The following is a 20,896-nucleotide window of genomic DNA, read 5'->3' as shown; positions in this document are numbered from 1 at the left end:
ACAAAAATAGCCATTTTGGATGACGTATATTAGTGGATGCCTATCTGTATGTGGATCAGTATTACATCAGCCACTCTCTAGTCGACTTTCAAAAAAACTGTGACTGTTTCTCTTCTGAAAGCTCCTGCTCATCACAGCAATATCCTGAAATGACAAAATGACAAACCATGGGGTTTATAGTGTTTTTGTTTTGTTACTTGACTGCAGGTACACTGAATATCCAAATGGCTCCCTGAAGGTGACAGATGTACAGATTCAGGATTCAGGAGAATACGGTTGTGAGATCAGTACTGAACTAGATTCAGATGAAGCCAACGGCTCCATCACAGTGCAGCGTAAATCTTTCAACAGATCATCAGTTATATTTACACAGCTCTACAGTATTATCTACTCAATCTTTGCACTTGACCATCCTCAGATAAACCAGGTGCTCCTCTTTCTGTGGAGATATCTGAAAAGAGGGAGCGAAGCGTTACTCTGACCTGGACGGCTGGCGATGAAAACAACAGCCCTGTTTTTGGTAATTCTAATGAAAATCATTATCTGACCTGTGTCCAGACTAATAAACTATTGGAATCTGTAGAAATGAAGGACAAATGAAAGCAGCTCTTTACTCAATGATTATTGACCAACTTTGGAACACAAAATTGAATGCAAAAAGAAAGCATGTTTCTTTCAAAGTTATTCTTGATTCTGAGTGGCTGGAAGTTATAAAATTAATTTGTTTAATGCACAGTAGCTGATGAAAATAACTGTAATTTTTACCCATTTGGTCAAATGCTGCTCTGCAAAGAGTAATACTAGTTTGAACGTGTCTATAACTTGGCATGTCACCATAGAGAAAGCAGGATAATCATTGGCCTTCCGTGCATTAAGCATTTTAAATGCACTCCGCTTTCCGCCGGGTGGTTCTTTGCCTCCATGTCGTACAGTTAAAATCCTTTAATGCATTACGCAATATTAAGGTATAGAGCAAATACTGTAGGTATTCCTGTCTCTAACCTTTTATCTCTGTTGTCTATCAGAATATATTATAGAGATGAAGGAGGAGCAGTGTACAAATGCAAGCACATGGCGGGAATATGAGAGAGTTCATCAAGACATCAAACAGATTGAGATTCATCTGCAGCCGTTCTGCAAGTATCATTTCCGGGTCAGAGCTGTGAATGAGATCGGAAATAGTGAACCCAGTTCTGAATCTGAATCCTACATCACCCCCGCTGCCAGTAAGATCATGTTAACATAGGCTACTCGTATGAATGAATTAAGCTTTTGTTTTAGGCTACTTACAATAACTCAATGACAAATGATAATAATTTAGGAATTAATGTAACACTTTATAATAACTTTCATTAGTAAGTCATTAATAAACATTAGTTAATGCTTAACTGATCATTAGTTACAATATATTTACATAGCTAGAATTATGAGATAATGTGCTTTTTAATGTTTACTGTAACGATGCTGGGTTGGAAGGACGACGGAGACAAGGGAGACCCAATGAACAAACAAACTTGAATAAAATAAGGAACTTAAGGAACATACATGCAATGGATCTTAACAAAAAACATCATAACATTACGTAGACCGGACAACGGGTATGGGAAATCAAAGGAACATATATATGTACTGGAGCTAATGAGGGTGATTGCTGGCAGGTGAGGATATTTAAGATGAGGAGAAGGTGCGGGAGAATGAGGGATTCTGGGAACTGGAGGCCATGAGGAGATAACGGGAGAAAACAAAGGGAAAAAAGGCAGGCAAGACTGACTGGGATCGTGACATTTACTAATTGTTTAATATAACATTACATAATGACTAGCAGATCATTAGTTAATGTATATTAAAATGCTTACAAATGTTATTACCTTTTTAATTTACATGGTAATGCAATTAAAAGATCTACAAATGACTAAAATCAACATGATCTCACAAAGTTCCATGGTATAGTCACGGAATATTTTGCTAATTTTTCAGTGGCATTGTCACGGATCTCCAAATTTTTCTGTGGCCGTACCACAGACTTTCTTTTTTGTGTCATTGTCACGGATTGGTTACTCAACTGCTTTTTCCTATTTTCAAACCATTGTCACTTTGGTTTAGAGTTAAATTTGGTGTTTGCGTTAGGATGTCACTTTAAGTATTGGTTTATACTATTTTTTCTGATTTATTCTTATATATTTTCTAAATTTTAAACCATTGTCATCTTGCGTTAGGGTTAGAGTTGAGTTTTGGTAAAGATGTCATTTTATGTAAATCTAACCCTAAACCGAAGGGACAATAGTAAGAAAATAGGAAAACATTTGATCAATCCGTGGCAATGATACGGAAAAGAAAGTCCATGGTAAAATATTCTGTGACTATACCAAGGAAATTCGTGAGATCAGGTTGACTAAAATATATGGCATTTAATTAGTAACCCCTTATTGTCACGACCGGTTTACACACCGGATAAGGAAACTAAAGATGAACCCAAACGCAGACACGAACTACAAAAATAAACTATGATTTATTAATACAGAACATAAATACCCACGAGGGGGTAAAACAGAATATAAACTAAACACAGGTAAGACACGTAGCAATAACTGGAACAAACAGGAACTAGAAACAGAGCACACGGAGAACATGAAACTCTGAACATACAACAACGCACGCACACCACACAGAGAACACGAGGGCATTATATAGACAGCACACCAATGAGGAACAGGTGAACATAATTAATCACGTAAGACACGAGTACATAAGGGAGTAGGGTGAAAGTGACAAGACACTGGGACATAAACACAATGCTGCCCTGACCTTGCCCTCAGAACATAGACCTGAACCTATACTAAGGTCTGGCAAGATCACGACAGCAACAAGACACCGGGAACATGTGGAAGCCACACACACAATGTGATTCCACATATCCCCACACAGAACATAATACTGTCACGGTCCTGTCAGATGCACTCAGACCTACATCTAGCACAGATGTCTGACAAGACCGTGACACTTATTTGTTAATGTATGTTTGAATGTCAATACACTTTGATTCATATGTTATCTAATGCACAATTTTAGGTAACACTTTATTTTACGACCCGCAAAGTACCGCGTAATTAAACCAAATTTACAGCGTACCTATTTGTAACAACAGGGTACCTCACCAGTACGTACTTGTAGGTCTAAGGAAATAATATTTTAAGTTTAGGGTAATAAGGGGGTAAGAATATGAAGAATTATAAATTATTTATACTCTAAGTATTTTATAACAACAGGGTACCTATTGTAATATTACGTGGTATGTATGACTTAGTCTATGGGGAAAATTATGTTTTATTTTATTTATTTTTTATTGTGAATTTTTCATATTGACTACTGAATGTTGTATACAGTCAATGTCTACGAGCCACATCGGCAAATAAATATAACAGCACATCACTTTTATTTTAGTAGCCTATACTTGCTTTTAATAACAAAAGTCCAGCTGATTTAATGTGGTTATCTTTTTTTTAAGGTAAGTACAATAAAAATAGCAACTTATTCCCTATTTACCAGGAAACTCCTACATTTGCGAACATATTTGAAGTGGTGCTTTGAAATGTATTTACTGTAAACACAAGTATTTTAGCCAAATATAATTTATGCAATGGCAAACCAGAATGAAACAACAGCAGCTCCCGCTAAAGCAAAAGATGACTACATGCGTAGGCTACTGCGCAGGTGTAGAGCGCGCGGCCGTCTGTAGGAGGTTTGCTGGAACGCGATCCTGAGGTGAAATTTCTTTAAGAGGTTTTAGAAACGTTCTACACTGTGGAGTACGGCTGCGAGTGATGTTAGCAGGATCCGCATGCTGGATAAGGTGACTGGTTTTGTTAATGCATGACTCACGCAGGTTAGCTAGCACATAAGTTAGCCTAAAGTTATGAACGTAACTGGCTCAGAAAACTCTGTTTCTGTCAAGGCACAGTGAAGAAACATTTACTGAAGGCTTTCATTTATGTTTTTTATATGTGATGCAGAACAGCATTTGTGAGACGACATCAACTCATCATCCAAGTGGACAAGAACAGGAACAGAGGAAGCCAAGCCGCAAAAACAATTAAAAATTGTCATGACTTTTTATTTTAAATAAAAGTTATGTGATAATAAACATTAAGTGTTGGCTTAATTATAGTGTTTTAAAGATGTTTTGAAATAAGTTGTTTTAAAATAAAAATAACAATATTCTGTATGTTTATGGTATTTACCCTATAACATTTATTAACAAGAGGTGAACAAAGCACCACTTTAGTTTACAGCCCGTAAATGTGAGAGTTACCTGGTACATACACAGAACAATCGGGGAATAAGCCCCACTTTAATTTACAGCCCGCAAATATAAGAGTTACCTCGTAACTCATGTATACATATACAGATCAAAGAGGTACAAGTTGCTATTATTTTTATTGTGTGTTATATTTTATTTGCCGACGTGGCTTGTAGACATCGGCTGTAGGCTATACAAAACACTTCATCAGGTAAGTAGCAAATATGAAAAAAAAAACATATTACACATAGACCATATTACCCATGGACGTGGGTCATACATGCCACGTAATATTACAATAGGTACCCTGTAGTTATGAAATAATAAGAGAATAATTTTCCATATATTCTTACCCCCTTATTACCCCAAATTTAAAATATTGTTCCCATATAACTACAAGTACGTACTGAAGAGGTACCCTGTTGTTACAAATAGGTACGCTGTAAATTCGGTTTAATTACGCGGTACTTTGCGGGTCGTAAAATAAAGTGTTACCCAATTTTACATTTACAAAAGTTATAAAATATAAAATATTATTGGTTATTGCAGTTATTTCATGCACTATTCATGTTAACAAATTATTCATTAACTTATTAATTAACCAAGTTCTGTGTATGTTACACAGTTGTTTATTGTAGTGTGTAAGCATACTTTTACTATTTACACAACTTTACAAATCATGTATTAATTATTTGTTCATATTTCTACAGTACTCAATCTAACGTTGAAACTAATCATCATTTGTAAAAGTTTATAAAAATGCTTACTACTGATTTATAAAACTTAGTTATATGCTTGCTACAGACATTAACAAAATTAGGGATGCACCGAATCCAGGATTCGGATTTGGATTCTGCCGAATACTGGGCTTTTTGACGGGGTTCGGGTTCGGCCGAATCCTAGATTTTTTTTCCACCGAACCGAACCCTTGGCTTGCGCTACGCTGGTCGACGTCATGCGGCCGTTGATTACACACATCGGGTGCTGACGTGGAGATGAGCTCTTTCTTTCGGTGAGCCTTAGGGGCTGGACACACCAAAACTTTTAAACACCGCTGAAAACGCCTTGAGGACCCCAAATGCCAGCTGTTTTTCAGTCGAGCGCTTGGTAGCTGTGATGCTTCAGCTGTGAGCCGGTTGGTTGCTGTGGTAATGTCCCGCCCCTCCTCCACTGTAATTGGATGGCCGTGTGAAAACTGACATTGACGAGCGGAGCTTCTCACTCAAAGTTAAATATAGTTTTCAGCGCGGAGCTGCTTGCTTATTGGAAAAACGAGCGTGTCGCAACGCATCGCTTTCATTATGCATAGGCTTATGGTAATTGTCAAAATAGTTTTTCCAACTTGTCATCCTGGCATAATGTACAGTTAAAATTAAATAAAATTAAAAATAAACTGCTGTGGACGTTGTTTACTTCATTAATGTGTTTTATTGTGTTAATAGAATAAGGATGCGAGTAGGATTCGGTATTCGGTTTCGGATTCGGCCGAATCTTAAACGGTGGATTCGGGATTCGGCCGAACCTAAAAAATCTGGATTCGGTGCATCCCTAAACAAAATACAATAATTTTGTTGCATTAACCGTTTATTACTTTAACACAGTATATTGTGAACTATATCCTTAAACAGAGGGCATTATATTCACAATACATCAAGAAAACAAATAAAATTTCCAAGACAGCAAATTAAAAAGAATGCCCAACCAATTTTATAACGTGAAATGAAGCGGACGCAAGATGCAAGTTAAACATTTTGTGTAATTGAGAATTAGACACCAATATCAAACATAGCAGGTAACAGGATGACGATATCCAAAGTAGTACTCAGTAAATTCTCAAGAATAGAACAAATCAAATGCACACGAGTCTCTGTGTAGCCAAAAAGGAGAAGTAATCCAAACGAATATCAAAAGGAAAGGGTCACTGCAAACAGGCAGACAATGAGTAACGCTTCAACAAAGACACAAGGAATAGTGGGGTATAAATATGTGTGTGGTAATGAGAATCAGCAGGTGTGTAGTGATCAAAGATGACATCAGTGGTTAGAGAAGGTGTAATCAATGAGTGAGAATGTCTCGGTTACATATGTAACCCTTATTAGCTGAATGCAGGGAACAAAGACGTCATGTCGTGACCAACAAGTTGAGAAACTTGCTCCGCGGAAACATGATCCTGGCTCATGATTGCTCAGTCTCGTCAGATGCTTTTGCGAGCACACAAAAAAGCACACAGAACAGGTGCTCAAACACCTCACTCATCTGGGCCTTCAGGTCGACTGGGAGAAGAGCAAACTTTGCCTGTGTAGAGGATTTCTTTGTCGTGTTGGGGGCTTTCACTGTAGTGAAGCGCTCAAATTTGGGGGGAGGCGGGTGAACTGAATCGCGTAGTTGAGATGATAGTGCGTAAAAGCCAACGTGACGGTCTGGAAAAGCTGTTTTCAATGATCCTGTTTTCCAGATGAAAGGGATTAATTGCACGAATAAGTTGGCCACATCAACAGAAGTGTTGTGTTATGAAACACTCACCTGGCTCCGCTGATGGGTGGCTAGGCTGGAGATGGGTCCCGACCGCTGTAACACACTCGCTGGCGATAGGGGAAGGGGAGGATGTTGGGTTATGAGGCTGTCGTATCTTCTGTGTTCCTCTGCAGACCTGGAGAAGAGAGGAGAATTCACTCTGTGTGTGGTTTTTGGGTGCTAGTTAAAAGAGCGGTGGAACAGAAATCAAAACCAAGGAAGAGCGATTTCCTCCATCTCCAGGTCGCCTGTCTCAGGGCCACTTAGATTTCGTTTTCTACCTCTTGTGGCAGGCTGAGCGGGTGGAGCAGACTGCTAATGGAGGGTTCCTCCGAGCTGCCAGGATGGAGGAACAAAAATGGCTGTTGCTGGACATCCTCGGAGAGGGGCAGGCTGAGGCGCCGACATAGCGGAGAGGGCAGCTGGGCTCCGACATTTGGATGGCATGATGGCCTCAGTCTGCTCTTGGGCGGACAGAAACTGTTGGATGAGGCTCTCAAGAAACCGGAGCATTCAGAAGACAATTCTTGTCGACCTCCTTCATGCCCGCGAGACACAGCCAGAGATGACATTCCTGGACCACCAAGGGTGGACATCGCATGGCCGACGGCTTGTGTGGTGACCTTGATCACATGTAGTGCCAGGTCAGTGACTGCACAATGCCTGAAAGACAGCCGAATCGTCACCTCTCTTGTGCAGGTCCCTTAGTGCCTTATCCTGGTGAACCTGCAGAAATGCCATGGCGTGCAGGGTAGAAGTTGCCTTCCCACAAGGCTCATGGTCCGTGAGGGAAGGGTGCCTGGTCCTTTGGAATGCCAATGTAACCCTTTAGCGGCTCCATCATCAAGAGAGGTGAGAGGAGATGGCTGAACGGTCGGTTCCAGGGGGAAAACTGGTTTATCATGACCGTGTCAACCATCAAAACCTTGGGAAAGAAAAGTACAGGTGGTGGGGGCTGTCCTTGCGGCCCACAGTATCAAAGCGAGACGGTTCAGGTGAGGGAGGAATTCTCCACTCCAGTTGACAGTCTGCACAGCCAGAGCGAACATGGCCGCCATCTCGGATTCCAACACGGGCTCCGAAACCCTACCCACAAGAGGGAGAAAATAGACGGCCTCTCTCCAATGCTGCGAGAGACACAGAATCCTTGTGAGGACCGATAGAGGACGAAAGCATCGTAGAACACGCGCCACCAGTCTCCAACGGCACCTCTGGCTATGGACAGTGATGGGAATAACGGCATTATAAGTAATTGGCTTTACTAACGGCGTTATTTTTTCAGTAAAAGTAATCAATAAATTAATGCTTTCCCCGTTATAACACCATTACTGTTACTGACATTAAAATGCTACACGTTACTATAATTGATCTCACTGAAGCGATTTTCACCCAAGTAGGCTTTGTCTCTCAGCCAGACAGGCCATAATTTTCTATGTGTGTGTGTGTTGGGGTGGGACAACCACATAGCTGATGATGACTGGCTTAATTTCCATCGTTAGCCAACCAGAGACAGAGTTCATACACAAAACACGCACAATCAGTCCGAGCAGTTTAAACAGTGTAAAAAAAGTTAGAGCAGTATTGCTAACTTTGTCGCTGGATTTACTGCCTTTCTAGACCCCTTTAGCGACTTTATTTATAAAAAGCAACTAGGACAAATCTAGCGATCTTTTCTGGCATGGTGGGAGACTTTAGGAGACTGATGTGAAAGCATGCGTCATTCTTTCTTCTTAAGAAAGGACACAAGTGCAAGTTCACAATGAAATAAATAACTTTAATAACAAATGAGAAACAAAAGCACGAGGAGTAAAACAACGGGCAGGTAAGTAAAACAGGAACATCAAACGTGGAACAGGTACAGACATGGAAGTAGCAACAATGATCCAGCCGTGAGCAAACAGAAGACAGGGGTATATATACACACACACACAGACTAAATGACAAACAGGTGTGATGAGGCAGGTAATTAATCAGTGAAAGTCCAGGTGACAACAATCGGAACAGAGACAAGACATGACACGGATTAACCGTGACATTACTCTCCCCCCCCTAAAGAGTGGCTTCCAGACACAACCACCCAAACGTAAACAAAAACAAAAGTCTGGGAGGGTGAGTCTGGGGGGAGGCACGGAGGGCTTGGAGACTACGGCGGAGCCGGCTGAAACCGGGGCGAAAACAGCAGTGCAGAGAGCCGGAATGAAGCCGGCAGGGCAGGAAGCCGGGACGAAACCGGCAGTGCAGGGAGCCGGAATGAAGCCAGCAGGGCAGGAAGCCAGGGCAAGGCCGGAAAAACCGGAGTGGCCATCTTGGCGGCCGATCCAGATGACTTGACCCTTCTGGGAACCGACGAGGATCCGATCAACCCGGATGTCGACTCACACCATCTCAGGGAAACGGGCTCACACATAGTAGCGACCATCCCTGGGGAAATAATCGGGCGTGGCATCCGTTGAGAACCCTGAATCGAGCACGGCGGTGGACCTCCAAGGAACCGGACAAGACGACTCCATCAACAGGGGAGCTAACTGGATCGATTCATCCCTCGCAGGAATAGGCTTGTGTGTCGGGCAACCACCCCGGGTAATGAATCGGGCGTGGTGAACACTAGCTTGATGATCTGCCGGCTTTCGAAGCAAAAAAAGTAAAAAGTGAAAAAGTTTGTTAAATGTGCTCTATGCATTTTTCCGTTTTTGTCAAACAGCGACCCCTAGAGTCACTGGGGCATACTTGCAACTGTTGTAATTTCCCACCCCCACTCTGTACACCTCCGAAAATAATGACCAGGTAATGTTTTTACAATTTCATACAAATATTAGGCTACTGCATAGTCTACTAAAATAGTTTGCAAATTGTGCATGTTTACACTATTTACAACCTCTAGGCTTATTTATGTCCTGATAATTATGTGAGTTATTGACAACTGTTGTCATGATAATTGCATGACATACTACAAGCAAGTGCAACAACATAGACCGCAAACAAGTCTACAAATAAGAGATTTACTTACTAGTCCATCAACAAGATCGCCTGTTGCATCCAGTGCTGGCTTTTAGCTCACACCAACGAGTAAAAGTCTGACCGAGTGGGACTCTTGTGCGATTCCTAACGCGGTCAGATTCTCTTTTCCTTTCCCTACTCTCGACCGAACGCGCATTCTTAACCTTTTCCATCGTCGAGCACCACGTCTCAAATTCGTGCGTGCAGTTGTTGTTTAAAGGCTTGTTCGACTTCATGCGGTGCTGCAAGAACCGACAGCCGGATTACATCAATGTACCGCAATTTAGAAATTTCTTAAAGTAGATTGGTCCCACGGAGCATGTTTCCCAATGAAAGGGAACCACAACACAGACAAAGAAAAGATATCGGATTTATCAACCGTGCCAAATCTATGGTGTATTTTAAGCAATGTAAATATATTGTAATTGATTATTACCTAATGTTTATCAAAGACATACTAATTGAAGTTATTATAAAGTGTTACTGGAATGGTAACTCATCGTCTGCAAGATTCTTGCTTTTAAAAATTTCTATTAAAAAACTCCAATGTTTTGAAACCACACACTGTTATTGCACATGTTGGGGAACAAAATTTGAAATCTATGTTAGGTCTACATGTGTCGTCTTTGTTGTATAATGTCAATATCAATCAGGACAACTATGATTTCAATTAAAGAATGTTAACAAAATATAATAAGAGGCACAGATAAGTCCGACCTATCTCCAACTCATAAAGGTCATTAGAAATACGACCCATTGGAGTGTTTTCTAAATTAGCATCCTTACCAGCTGCAAGCAATTACACTTGATTTTTATAATTTTTGAAATTATATATTATAAAATAGTGGGTAAGGGATCATCTGTAAAGTTGTAAAAAAGAAGTGTTTTTTTTTCTCTGTACAGAACCCGACATAAACCCAGAGAATGTGACAAGTGTGTCTACAGATCCCAACAGCATGATCATCACATGGAAGGTGATAAGCAGAGAAAGATTAACTGTTTTTCTCATAAAAGAAAGACACCTAGGACCGTCTCACATTCAGTATTTTTACACTTTATGTCCTTCTTTCTTGCTTTTGAAAGGAACTGGAGCGGCGAGAGTTCAATGGGCCAGGATTTAAGTACAGGGTCTACTGGCGTCAAGCTTCAGGCAGTGGTCTGTACTGGAAGGAAAGCGTCGTGTCAGGCCCTCCCTTAATAGTGAATGACACAGGCACCTTCATTACCTTTGAGATTAAAGTTCTGGCATTCAATGACGAAGGCACAGCCCCGGAGCCGTTGGCAAAGCTTGGATACTCAGGAGAAGACGGTGCGTTCTTTAATATCTACATCGATTTATAAAAGTCTGCTGACTTGGTTTTACCCCATGTTTTTAAAAGACCAGACTGGAGCAGTATGGACTTGCCTGTTGATCCAGGCTGGGTTTTGTTGCTGGTCATCTCAGCTTTAGGAGTGTTTATCCGAGCAACACAACATGTTTACCCTGTTTGAGTGGATTTAAGCTTGCTCTATCAAACTGTTGTGGATTTGTATTGACAGCATTTACAATTGGGTTGGGTTAGTGGAAATACACCTGTGTATAAGTGTTGTGTGTGAATCTGCAGAGACAGTACTGTAAAAGTTTGTCTGATGCATTCCACAGCAAAATCGTGCCAACCATGAGCAAAGCTTCACTTTTTTAATCCACATAACAGTGTGTGACAAATCTCTAACAATAATGCTGCAATTTATCAGGGAAAATATGTAAGATAATCTAACATTTCAAGTATGGTCCCACCTAAAGTTGAGTTTGTGTGATTATTTTACAGGTAATCTATGGGCCATATAATTTAATGTTAAAAACAACTGTGAAATCTTTGGTAGTTCATCTCTCGCTCTCTTGATTTCTTTCAGTACCTCTTGAAGCTCCGTCTGGGGTAATGGTCGAGGAACTGCCATCAAACAAAACCATCATCAGAGTAAGATGGAGTACAGTCAGTAGAGAATCAGTGCGAGGAGACTTACTGGGTTACAAGGTACACCACATCTTAATTCTAAAAATCATTGTTTGCCTCCAGCAGCTGATTTTCATCATTATTTCTTAGATCCATCTGAGAAGAAAGGGTCCCAGAAGTCACTTTCACAGGAGGCTGGAAAAACACTGGCTAGCAGTAAATAACAGAGAGCAGGAGACAGATGAGGAGAGGAGTGTGCTGAAGGTTTATGGAAATAAAGATGAGGAGGTTGTAAGCGGCCTGCAGTTTTACTCAAACTATACTCTGACCGTGACAGCGTTCAACGGCAAAGGCGAGGGACCACATTCAGATCCGCATCACTTCAGCACACCAGAGGGAGGTCAGTGAATGTCTGTGTATTACTCAATGTATCATTGTATGAACACTATCAGTTACTGATATCGGGACAAATTTACATTTCCCTAAAGGCATTTAGCAGATGATTTTCTCTAAAGTGATTTACAAGGATTAGGAAACAATCAAGAAATTTGTAATAGGGAGGCAAGAATACAAAAAGTGCTCATATCAAGTTACACGTTTCACTATTTCAAAACAGTACCTGTTGAGAGAGAAAGAGATTTAGTATTTTTTTCTTGTGGTTCTGCAGTCAGTATCAATTTGTCAAGATTTTTTGGAAAATATGAGTTCTCAGTTGTTTATTGAATGTGGCAAGATATGTGGCTGACTGGACTTCTATAGGAAGATCATTCCACCACTAGGGAGTAGTTAAAGAGAATGAGATGGTACGTGATTTAGTGCCCTTTTGTAAAGGTAAGACAAGGCGCCACTTATTTGCTGAACATAAAGTTCTAGATGGGGTCTAGGAATGCAGGAAAGTTTGAAAGTATGCTGGTGCAGTGCCATTGAAAGTTCTGTAAGTGAGCAGTAGTGACTTATACCGTCATGCCTCAATCTGTAGCCAGTGGAGAGAGATGAAGAGTGGCATTACATGAGTTGCTGCATTCTGAACCAGTTATAGTGGTATAATAGTCAGTGCAGGAAGGCCAGGAAGAAGAGCAGTGCAGTAGTCTAGCCTAGAGATTATCAGAACCTGGATCAGGAGGTGTGCAGTATGCTCTGTAAGAAATGGGCTTATTTCTTGTTAGGGGCTCCCGACACCAGGTCCAAAGTTCTGCATCCCCTTGGCTTCGTTAAGCACTTAATTGGCCCAAAGGGACAGGAACAGGCAATATTTTATTGGTAAATGGACGCTATATAACTCAGAGGTCTTGAGGCCTTTGTGAGCAAGTGGCCTGCATGAGAGATTTCTGTGTAAAACTTTAAAAATGTTTGCCTTGTTCCCAGGGAGCTGCCCCTTTGATATGATGTCCAGGGGCCTCGGAAGAAACAGCACGGCAAGTTCGAGGCCCTTTGGCCTAACAAAACCCCGGGACACCTGCAACCTATACCATTATGTTGCTAGGCTAGTGCTGGTAGGATTAGGGCAGCCTTAGTCAATGGCGAGGAAAGAGTTAATTGGCCCAAAATGCACAAACAGCCTATATTTTTAGCTGAAAGATGGGATGTTCTAGAATTCAGGAGTCAAAGGTCGCAGGCACAAGGCCTTCACAGGCACAAGCTACCATAGAGGTCTATGTAAGGCAGAGATGTATGAAAAATAACAACAAATACGTTTTTGCACCTCTTAACATCGTCTACTCAGTAGAGAGCCACTTGATGCAACTTTCTGTAGAGTTTGTCAAGAGAGCCAGTTCCATTTAGCGTCAATTAAGTTGCAGGTGGGTGCTTCCTGTAACTCAGTAAAATCACAGGAAGTCCCATCTGGGTCGGGTCCTAATCTATTACTTTGGGTCCCAGGTCTGTTTAACATTGTGAGTAATACCTGAGTCGATCGAACTCAGAGAAATCAGCCATTATCAGCCTCATAGTCAGTCAGAGTTGTGCGTGTGTTGGTTTTAGAGAAAAAAAAACGTCTCGGTTACGTATGTAACCCTCGTTCCCTGAAGGAAGGGAACGGAGACGTCACGTCGTGACCGACGAATTGGGAACCGCTTCGTGGGTGACCTATCTACTTCGAGAAACTATAAGAAACGCCAATGAACTTGGCATGCAGGTATTTGCATAATGCCGGCGCCGCCCCGCCAGGTGCGTATATAAGGCGCAGGTGCCTAATACCAAATCAGCTATATTATTGCTGAGAAGCCGAGCAACAGTGCCCGGCCTGAAAACAGCAATGGAACAGCAAACTGTGGCGACGGGACGTGACGTCTCCGTTCCCTTCCTTCAGGGAACGAGGGTTACATACGTAACCGAGACGTTCCCTTTCAGTCGGTCACTATGACGTCACGTCGTGACCGACGAATTGGGAATCCCTACCAAAACGCCACTGCAGCTGAACCCTTCCAGTGCCTGCAAAAGCCCTCCGCCCTCCACATAAAGGGGCGGAACCTAAGGCGAAATGCAGAAGGTCGGTCACTACCTGTTCCTTAACCCACGATAGTGAAGCAGCGAACTGGGGAAGCGTCTAAACTGAGCGGAGCTAGAACACTGCGGAAGCCATCCCCTAAGAAGGTTAAATGGATGACATAAATATATGAAACAACCGACAGGTTGCTCAAAAAAGTCTCTGAACAATACATGGTATGCCGAGAGATGCAGAGCAGGCTCTGCTAAGGAAAAACGCGGAGGATTAGAACCCCACGGACTATACACACAAATGAACCCCACGTAGGGGACAAATGTGGACGCCTAGCCTACACAGGTTTACAGAAAATACATCAGTGATAGGTTGACAGCGGATGCTCCGCAACACCAGCTATCAGGGCGGTGGAGGAGAGGCAAAAACCGTTTTTGAGACGTTTTTGCCCCGATGGCCATTCATATTGGTGCAAATGTACAGCACCAAAATAGAGGCTCCAAGCCGACACACGAGCCGACCCTCGGCATTCTTAACTAGTTAGTAGAAAGAACCCGAGTGGAAACCGGTTCGACACGAACACTATAGAATCTTGTGAACGTATTAGGTGTCGCCCAGCCTGCAGCTCTACAAATATCTGTTAGCGAGGAACCGCGAGCCAGTGCCCAAGATGATGCCACACTGCGTGTAGAGGAGCACGTAAATTAAATGGACAAGGCACATTCTGCTTTTGATATGCAAGGGCTATAGTATCCACAATCCAATGGGACATCCTCTGCTTGGTGACAGCTTTTCCTTTCTGCTGACAACCGTAACACAGAAAGAGCTGGTCTGAGGTCCTAAAACTTTGCGTCCTGTCTATATACACACGTAGTGCACGAACAGGGCATAACAAAGCCATGGCTGGGTCTGCCTCCTCCTAAGGCAGGGCTTGTAGGTTCACCACTTGATCTCTGAAAGGAGTGGTGGAAACTTTGGGCACAAAGCCGGGCCAGGGTCTCAGTGTTACGCTGGATGCAGCCGGCCCGAACTGAAGGCACGAATCATCGACCGAAAATGCATGAATATCCCCTATCCTCTTAACAGAAGCCAAAGCAAGGAGAGTTAATGTTTTATAGTAAGAAATTTAACACTCACACTATGCAGAGGCTCGAATGGGGCTTCCTGGAGTGATTTCAGCACCAAGGACAGGTCCCAAGGAGGAATAGAGGGAGGACGCGAAGGATTCAGTCTTCGAGCGCTTCTGAGAAATCTAATGACCAGGTCGTGCTGACCCACTGTCCTACCGTTTACGGGTGAATGGTGAGCTGATATCGCAGCGATATCGACTTTAATAGTGGATGGTGACAGCCTATTCTCCAAACGACGCTGGAGATATAAAAGCACAACACTAATCGGGCATTCTCGGGGGTTTTCACTTCGGGAAGAACACCAGTCGACAAACAGGTTCCATTTAAGCGCGTAAGCCTGTTTCGTAGACGGCGCTCGCGCAGCAGCAATAGTGTTAGATACCTCTTGCGGTTAATCACTCACATCCTCCGTGCCCCGTCCAGAGACCACACATGGAGGTTCCACAGGTCGGGGCGCGGGTGCCATAATGTGCCCTCTTGTTGAGAAAGAAGGTCCTTCCTCAGGGGAATCTTCCACGGAGGGGCTGTCGCGAGGAGAGAGAGTTCTGGAAACCAACTCCTGGTTGTCCAATACGGTGCCACCAACAGCACGCTCTCCTCGTCCTCCCGGATTTTGCATAGGGTTTGCGCAATGAGGCTCACCGGAGGGAACGCGTATTTGCGCATGTTTCGCGGCCAGCTGTGTGCCAATGCCTCCACGCCGAGCGAGTCGTCGGCTAGTGAATAGAACAGGCGACAATGGGTCGTCTCTGGGGAAGCAAACAGATCTATCTGCGCTTTGCCGAAACGTCTCCAAATCTGCTGAACCGCAATGGGGTGAAGCCGCCATTCGCCGGGACGCGCAGCCCGAGAGAGCGCATCCGCCTCTACATTGAGCGTGCCCGGGATGTAAATGGCACGAAGAGACCTCAAATTCTTCTGACTCCAAGTGAGGAGGTGACGGGCGAGATGCGACAGGTGACGCGAGCGTAAACCGCCTTGACGATTGATGTACGCCACGGTCGCAGTGTTGTCTGTTCGAACTAATACATCTTTGCCCCGTAACTCGTTGCTGAAACGGACGAGCGCAAGATATACAGCCCACATTTCCCGGCAGTTTATGTGCCAATGCAGCTGGGGTGTCGTCTAGACCCCCGAAGCCGCAAGCCCATCGTACGTGGCCCCCCACCCCGTGTCTGAAGCATCTGTGCATACTATCGCATGCCTGGAGACCTGTCTCAGAGGCACACCGGCTCGGAGAAACGCACGGTCTAACCACGGAGTGAAAGTGCGACGACACGCAGGTGTAATGATAACACGGTGAATGCCACGCAGCCACGCTCTCCTCGGGACTCGATCGTGAAGCCAATGCTGAAGCGGTCGCATATGAAGCAGTCCGAGCGGAGTTACAGCTGCGGCTGCTGCCATATGCCCCAAAAGCTTCTGAAATTGTTTCAGCGGGACCGCGCTCTTGCTCTTGAATGTATTCAGGCAAGTCAGAATCGACTGTACACGCGCTTCTGTTAGACGAGCTGTCAAATCGATCGAGTCCAGTTCCATCCCGAGAAAAGAGATTCTATGCACGGGGCAAAGCTTGCCCTTTTCCCAGTTGACCCGAAGACCCAAAAGAGCGAGGTGTTTTAAAGTTAAATCTCTGTGCACAGCGTCTGTGTGCACAGCGTCTGACGTGTTTGAGCTATTATTAGCCAATCGTCCAGATACGCGAGAATGCGCACACCTTTCTCTCTCAGGGGTTTTAAAGCCCCCTCCACTACTTTGGTGAATACGCGGGGTGACAGAGAGAGCCCGAATGGGAGGACTTTGTAATGGTATGCTCGCCCCTCGAACGCAAAGTGGAGAAACGACCTGTGTCGGGGGAGAATCGATACGTGGAAGTACGCGTCCTTCAGGTCGATGGATGCGAACCAATCCTTTGGACGAATGCATGGAAATATGCGTTTGGGCGTCAGCATTTTGAACGGCATTCTGTGAAGTGCACGGTTCAGCGAACGCAGGTCCAGGATCGGTCGCAAGCCGCCGCTTTTCTTGGGTACAATAAAGTAAGGGCTGTAAAACCCCGACCTCATCTTGGCTGGAGGGACCTGCTGGATCGCGTCTTTCACCAATAAGACAGCGATCTCCGCACGGAGGACGTGCGCATCGGCAGCTCTCACCGCAGTGAAACGAACGCCGGAGAAATTGGGGGAACGCCGGGCAAATTGGATCGCATAGCCGAGACGAATCGTGCGTAAAAGCCAACGCGACGGGCTGGGAAGCTGTTCCCACGCCCCCAGATACTGTGCGAGGAGGACTAAAGGCACGATCGGTGTACCCGCGGCGGGCGCAACGGAGGTGATCGCCGGTGTGTGCGTAATGGCCGCACCGACAGCAGTGTTGTGTGTGATAACACTCACCTGAGTCCGTCGCTAGGTGGATGAGTAAGAGAGGCTCTGCTGAAGACACCTCACACCACTCGATGCACCCTCTGGCGAAGGAGGAGGAAGACGATGGGTTATGAGCCCGTGACTGTCTCCTATCCCCTGAGAAGTTGGAGAGCGCAGAGGGGTTATGAGCTCGTGCGTCGCTCTCGTACTCCTCTGATGAGTCGGAGAACGAAGGGGGGGTTATGAGCCCACTCGTGTCTCCGGCGCTCATCTGAAGACCTAGAGATGAAAGTGGAATTCGCTCTTTCTGTGTCTGTGTGGGTGCCGACTGAAAAATCGGCGGAACAGAAAAATGAAACAAAGGATTCCCCAATCGGCCATCCTCCGGTGGGGGGAGTGGTGCCTTCACCATCTCCCGAAGAGCGATCCCCTCCATCTCTAGGTCGCCCCTCTCAGGGCCGCTTCGACTGCCTTTTCCACCCTTTGAAGCGTGCTGAGCGGGCGGGGCGGACTGCTGACGACCGGTTCCTCGCTTCTTAGAAGAGCCCCGGGGAGGAACGGAGGCGGCCGCCGCAGGACGCCCTCGGCGAGGAGCAGGCTGAGACGCCGACGTGGATGGGGCAGGCGCAGGACGCTTCCGACGTGGCATGATCTGAGCGATGGCCTCAGTCTGCTTCTTGGCCGCGGAGAATTGCTGGGCAAACTCATCAACCGTCTCGCCAAACAGGCCGGCCTGGGAAACCGGAGCATTCAAGAGCCGGTTTTTATCAGCGTCCTTCATGTCCGTCAGGCACAGCCAGAGATGTCGTTCCTGAACTACCAGGGTAGACATCGCACGACCAACGGCACGTGCGGTGACCTTGGTCACACGAAGCGCAAGATCAGTAGCCGCACGGAGCTCGGAAAACTCCGCCGAATCGTGACCTCCCTCGTGAAGATCCCTCAGAGCCTTAGCCTGGTGAACCTGCAGCAATGCCATGTCATGCAGGGCTGAAGCTGCCTCCCCACAGGCTTTGTAAGCAGCGCCGGTTGGAGCGGACGAATGCTTACAAGCGCGTGAAGGGAGAGCAGGCTGGTCCCGCCAGGAGGAAGCAACACCTGCCGGACCCTACTGCATCGCGACCGGCCGCTCCACTGACGGGATACCAGTATACCCCCTGGCATCTCCACCCTCAAGAGAGGTGAGAGGAGAAGGCTGAAACGGCTGATTCCGGGCGGAAAACAGGGTTTTCCACGACCGCGTCAGCTCTTCATGCACCTCGGGGAAGAAGGGCACCGGGGGCGTGGACTGAGAAGCCCTGGCACCCCCGAAGTACCAATCATCGAGGCGGGACGGTTCGGGTGGGGGAGGTTCAGTCCACTCCAAGCCATCCGCCGCCGCCGCCTGAGCGAGCATGGCTGCCATCTCGGGATCGAACGCAGGACCCGCAACCCTGCCCGAAGGCGGGAGCGGTTCCGGATCGACCTCCAAGGGTGACAACCCCCCCTCCGACGTTACCGTGGACAAAGTCTCAGGTGGAGGCTCGACAGAGCGCGAAGACACCGTAGAACACGGGCCGCTCGTCTCCATCGGCACCTCCGCTGGCAACGGATCAGGGCGCTGGGAGCTACTGGACGAACCAGCAGACCGACCCAGCACCGTTATACGGAGATCATCCTTCGCACGTCTGGTAACTGCACCCCTAGCAGCTCCAGACTTGGAAGGCGGGGGCCGTTGCCGGAGGAACGACACCCGTCTCCGCAAATCCGTCATAGTCATACCCTCGCAGACGGAGCATGAACTATCACGCAACGCTACCTCTGCGTGCTGGAGCCCCAGACACGAAAGACAACGCTCATGGCCATCCCGGGGAGCGATGAACACACCGCATCCAGCAACGGAGCACGGACGGAATTCCATCTTTAAAAAGACGAACCCGACCGTGACACGAATGAGTGGCTGTCTTTAAAAAGACACAAAGCTCAAACGTGCTGCTCTTTTAGGGAAATCACTCCTTTGTGCGAGCTGGTGAAACACACAGGGAGAGGCAACGCACTCACTCGAACTCAAGTCCTAAATCAAAGAGACAGAGAGGGAGAGAGAAAGGGTGGAGAAAACACTGCGAGCCTCCGCTGAGGAGTCTTTGCCCAACCAACTTCAGCAATCTGAGATTTTTTCCTTTTCCTCCAAAAGAACAGGGATCTACAAAGATCAGTTTAAACAGCTTCTCGAGAGCAGATGTCTGCCGGCTTCGAAGCAATAAAGCTGATTTGGTGTTATGCACCTGCGCCTTATATACGCACCTGGCGGGGCGGCGCCGGCATTATGCAAATACCTGCATGCCAAGTTCATTGCCGTTTCTTATAGTTTCTCGAAGTAGATAGGTCACCCGCGAAGTGGTTCCCAATTCGTCGCTCACGACATGACGTCGTAGTGACAGACTGAAAGGGAACTAGTGACCTTGGGTCATATTGCGTTAAGTTTATATTTGTTTGCTCCAGCCAGGCAGCTAACGCACATGTGCTATTGAAATGTTTCAATGGTTTCTTTGGCTACCAGTAGTCTTTGGCTACTAGTGTTTTTAAGGCAAAAAATAAAGTTCCTTCTACACTCCTGAAACTCTGGATTCTGAAAGAGGGTGGTTATACTTAGACAGGAGTCACATTCTAGGCTATTCCAGAGCTGAGATATAGCCCCATCCAGCTACAACTTTTTTATGGTTTATGTACAATTTTTTTTTTTTTTTAAGTCTATTGTACTCAGCAGATTCTCTTGGTTACTCTACAATTGTTATTATGACTCAAAATCAACAAAGAAACTCCAAGTCTGAAAGAGCATCACAGTCATAGTTTATGTAAGTTACAAATTGGAGATAATAAGCAACATCATCCCAATCATAGCTTATATAATTTACAAATGAACATAATTAGTAAAATCATCCCAATCATAGCTTATACAAATTACAAATGAACATAATTAGTAATATCATCCCATTGGTTGCCGGGGCGTGGTATAGGCGGCATGCTGAATGTAGGTGGTCAGGGGGATGCCGGTGCATCGTTTAGGTGGCCTGTGGGATGTAGGTGGACAGGGGGATGTTTAGGCATTCAGTGGGAGCAGTAGGCGGCCAGGGGATGCATGGATGTCATTTATGCAGCCCGGTGTGTTTGCCACGTGCTAGATATTTTTGTTTAATTATGACACAAAATTCACTCCATTCCGGGAGGTCACCGGGGAGGGTAGC

The 20,896-nt window shown here is 45.3% G+C and overlaps 1 protein-coding gene across 13 annotated transcripts in view; it reads left to right on the top strand.

Annotated features, from left to right (window-relative positions):
- The window catches only part of LOC129431262 (protein sidekick-2), a 135,484-nt gene that overhangs the window by 76,530 nt on the left and 38,058 nt on the right, over window positions 1-20,896 (top strand). For 11 of the 13 annotated variants that reach the window (XM_073874905.1, XM_073874900.1, XM_073874901.1 and 8 more), the window contains 7 exons: window positions 208-335; window positions 419-520; window positions 1,026-1,226; window positions 10,712-10,782; window positions 10,892-11,117; window positions 11,702-11,823; window positions 11,893-12,142. In XM_073874905.1, coding sequence (XP_073731006.1) covers window positions 208-335; window positions 419-520; window positions 1,026-1,226; window positions 10,712-10,782; window positions 10,892-11,117; window positions 11,702-11,823; window positions 11,893-12,142 — 1,100 coding nt within the window. The remainder of the gene's footprint in view (window positions 1-207; window positions 336-418; window positions 521-1,025; window positions 1,227-10,711; window positions 10,783-10,891; window positions 11,118-11,701; window positions 11,824-11,892; window positions 12,143-20,896) is intronic. The other 2 variants (XM_073874902.1, XM_073874903.1) reach the window with 2 other exon arrangements.

This window comes from Misgurnus anguillicaudatus, chromosome 13, assembly GCF_027580225.2.
Source record: "Misgurnus anguillicaudatus chromosome 13, ASM2758022v2, whole genome shotgun sequence".
Lineage (NCBI taxonomy): Eukaryota > Metazoa > Chordata > Actinopteri > Cypriniformes > Cobitidae > Misgurnus > Misgurnus anguillicaudatus.
This window is presented reverse-complemented; position numbering and strand designations above follow the sequence as displayed.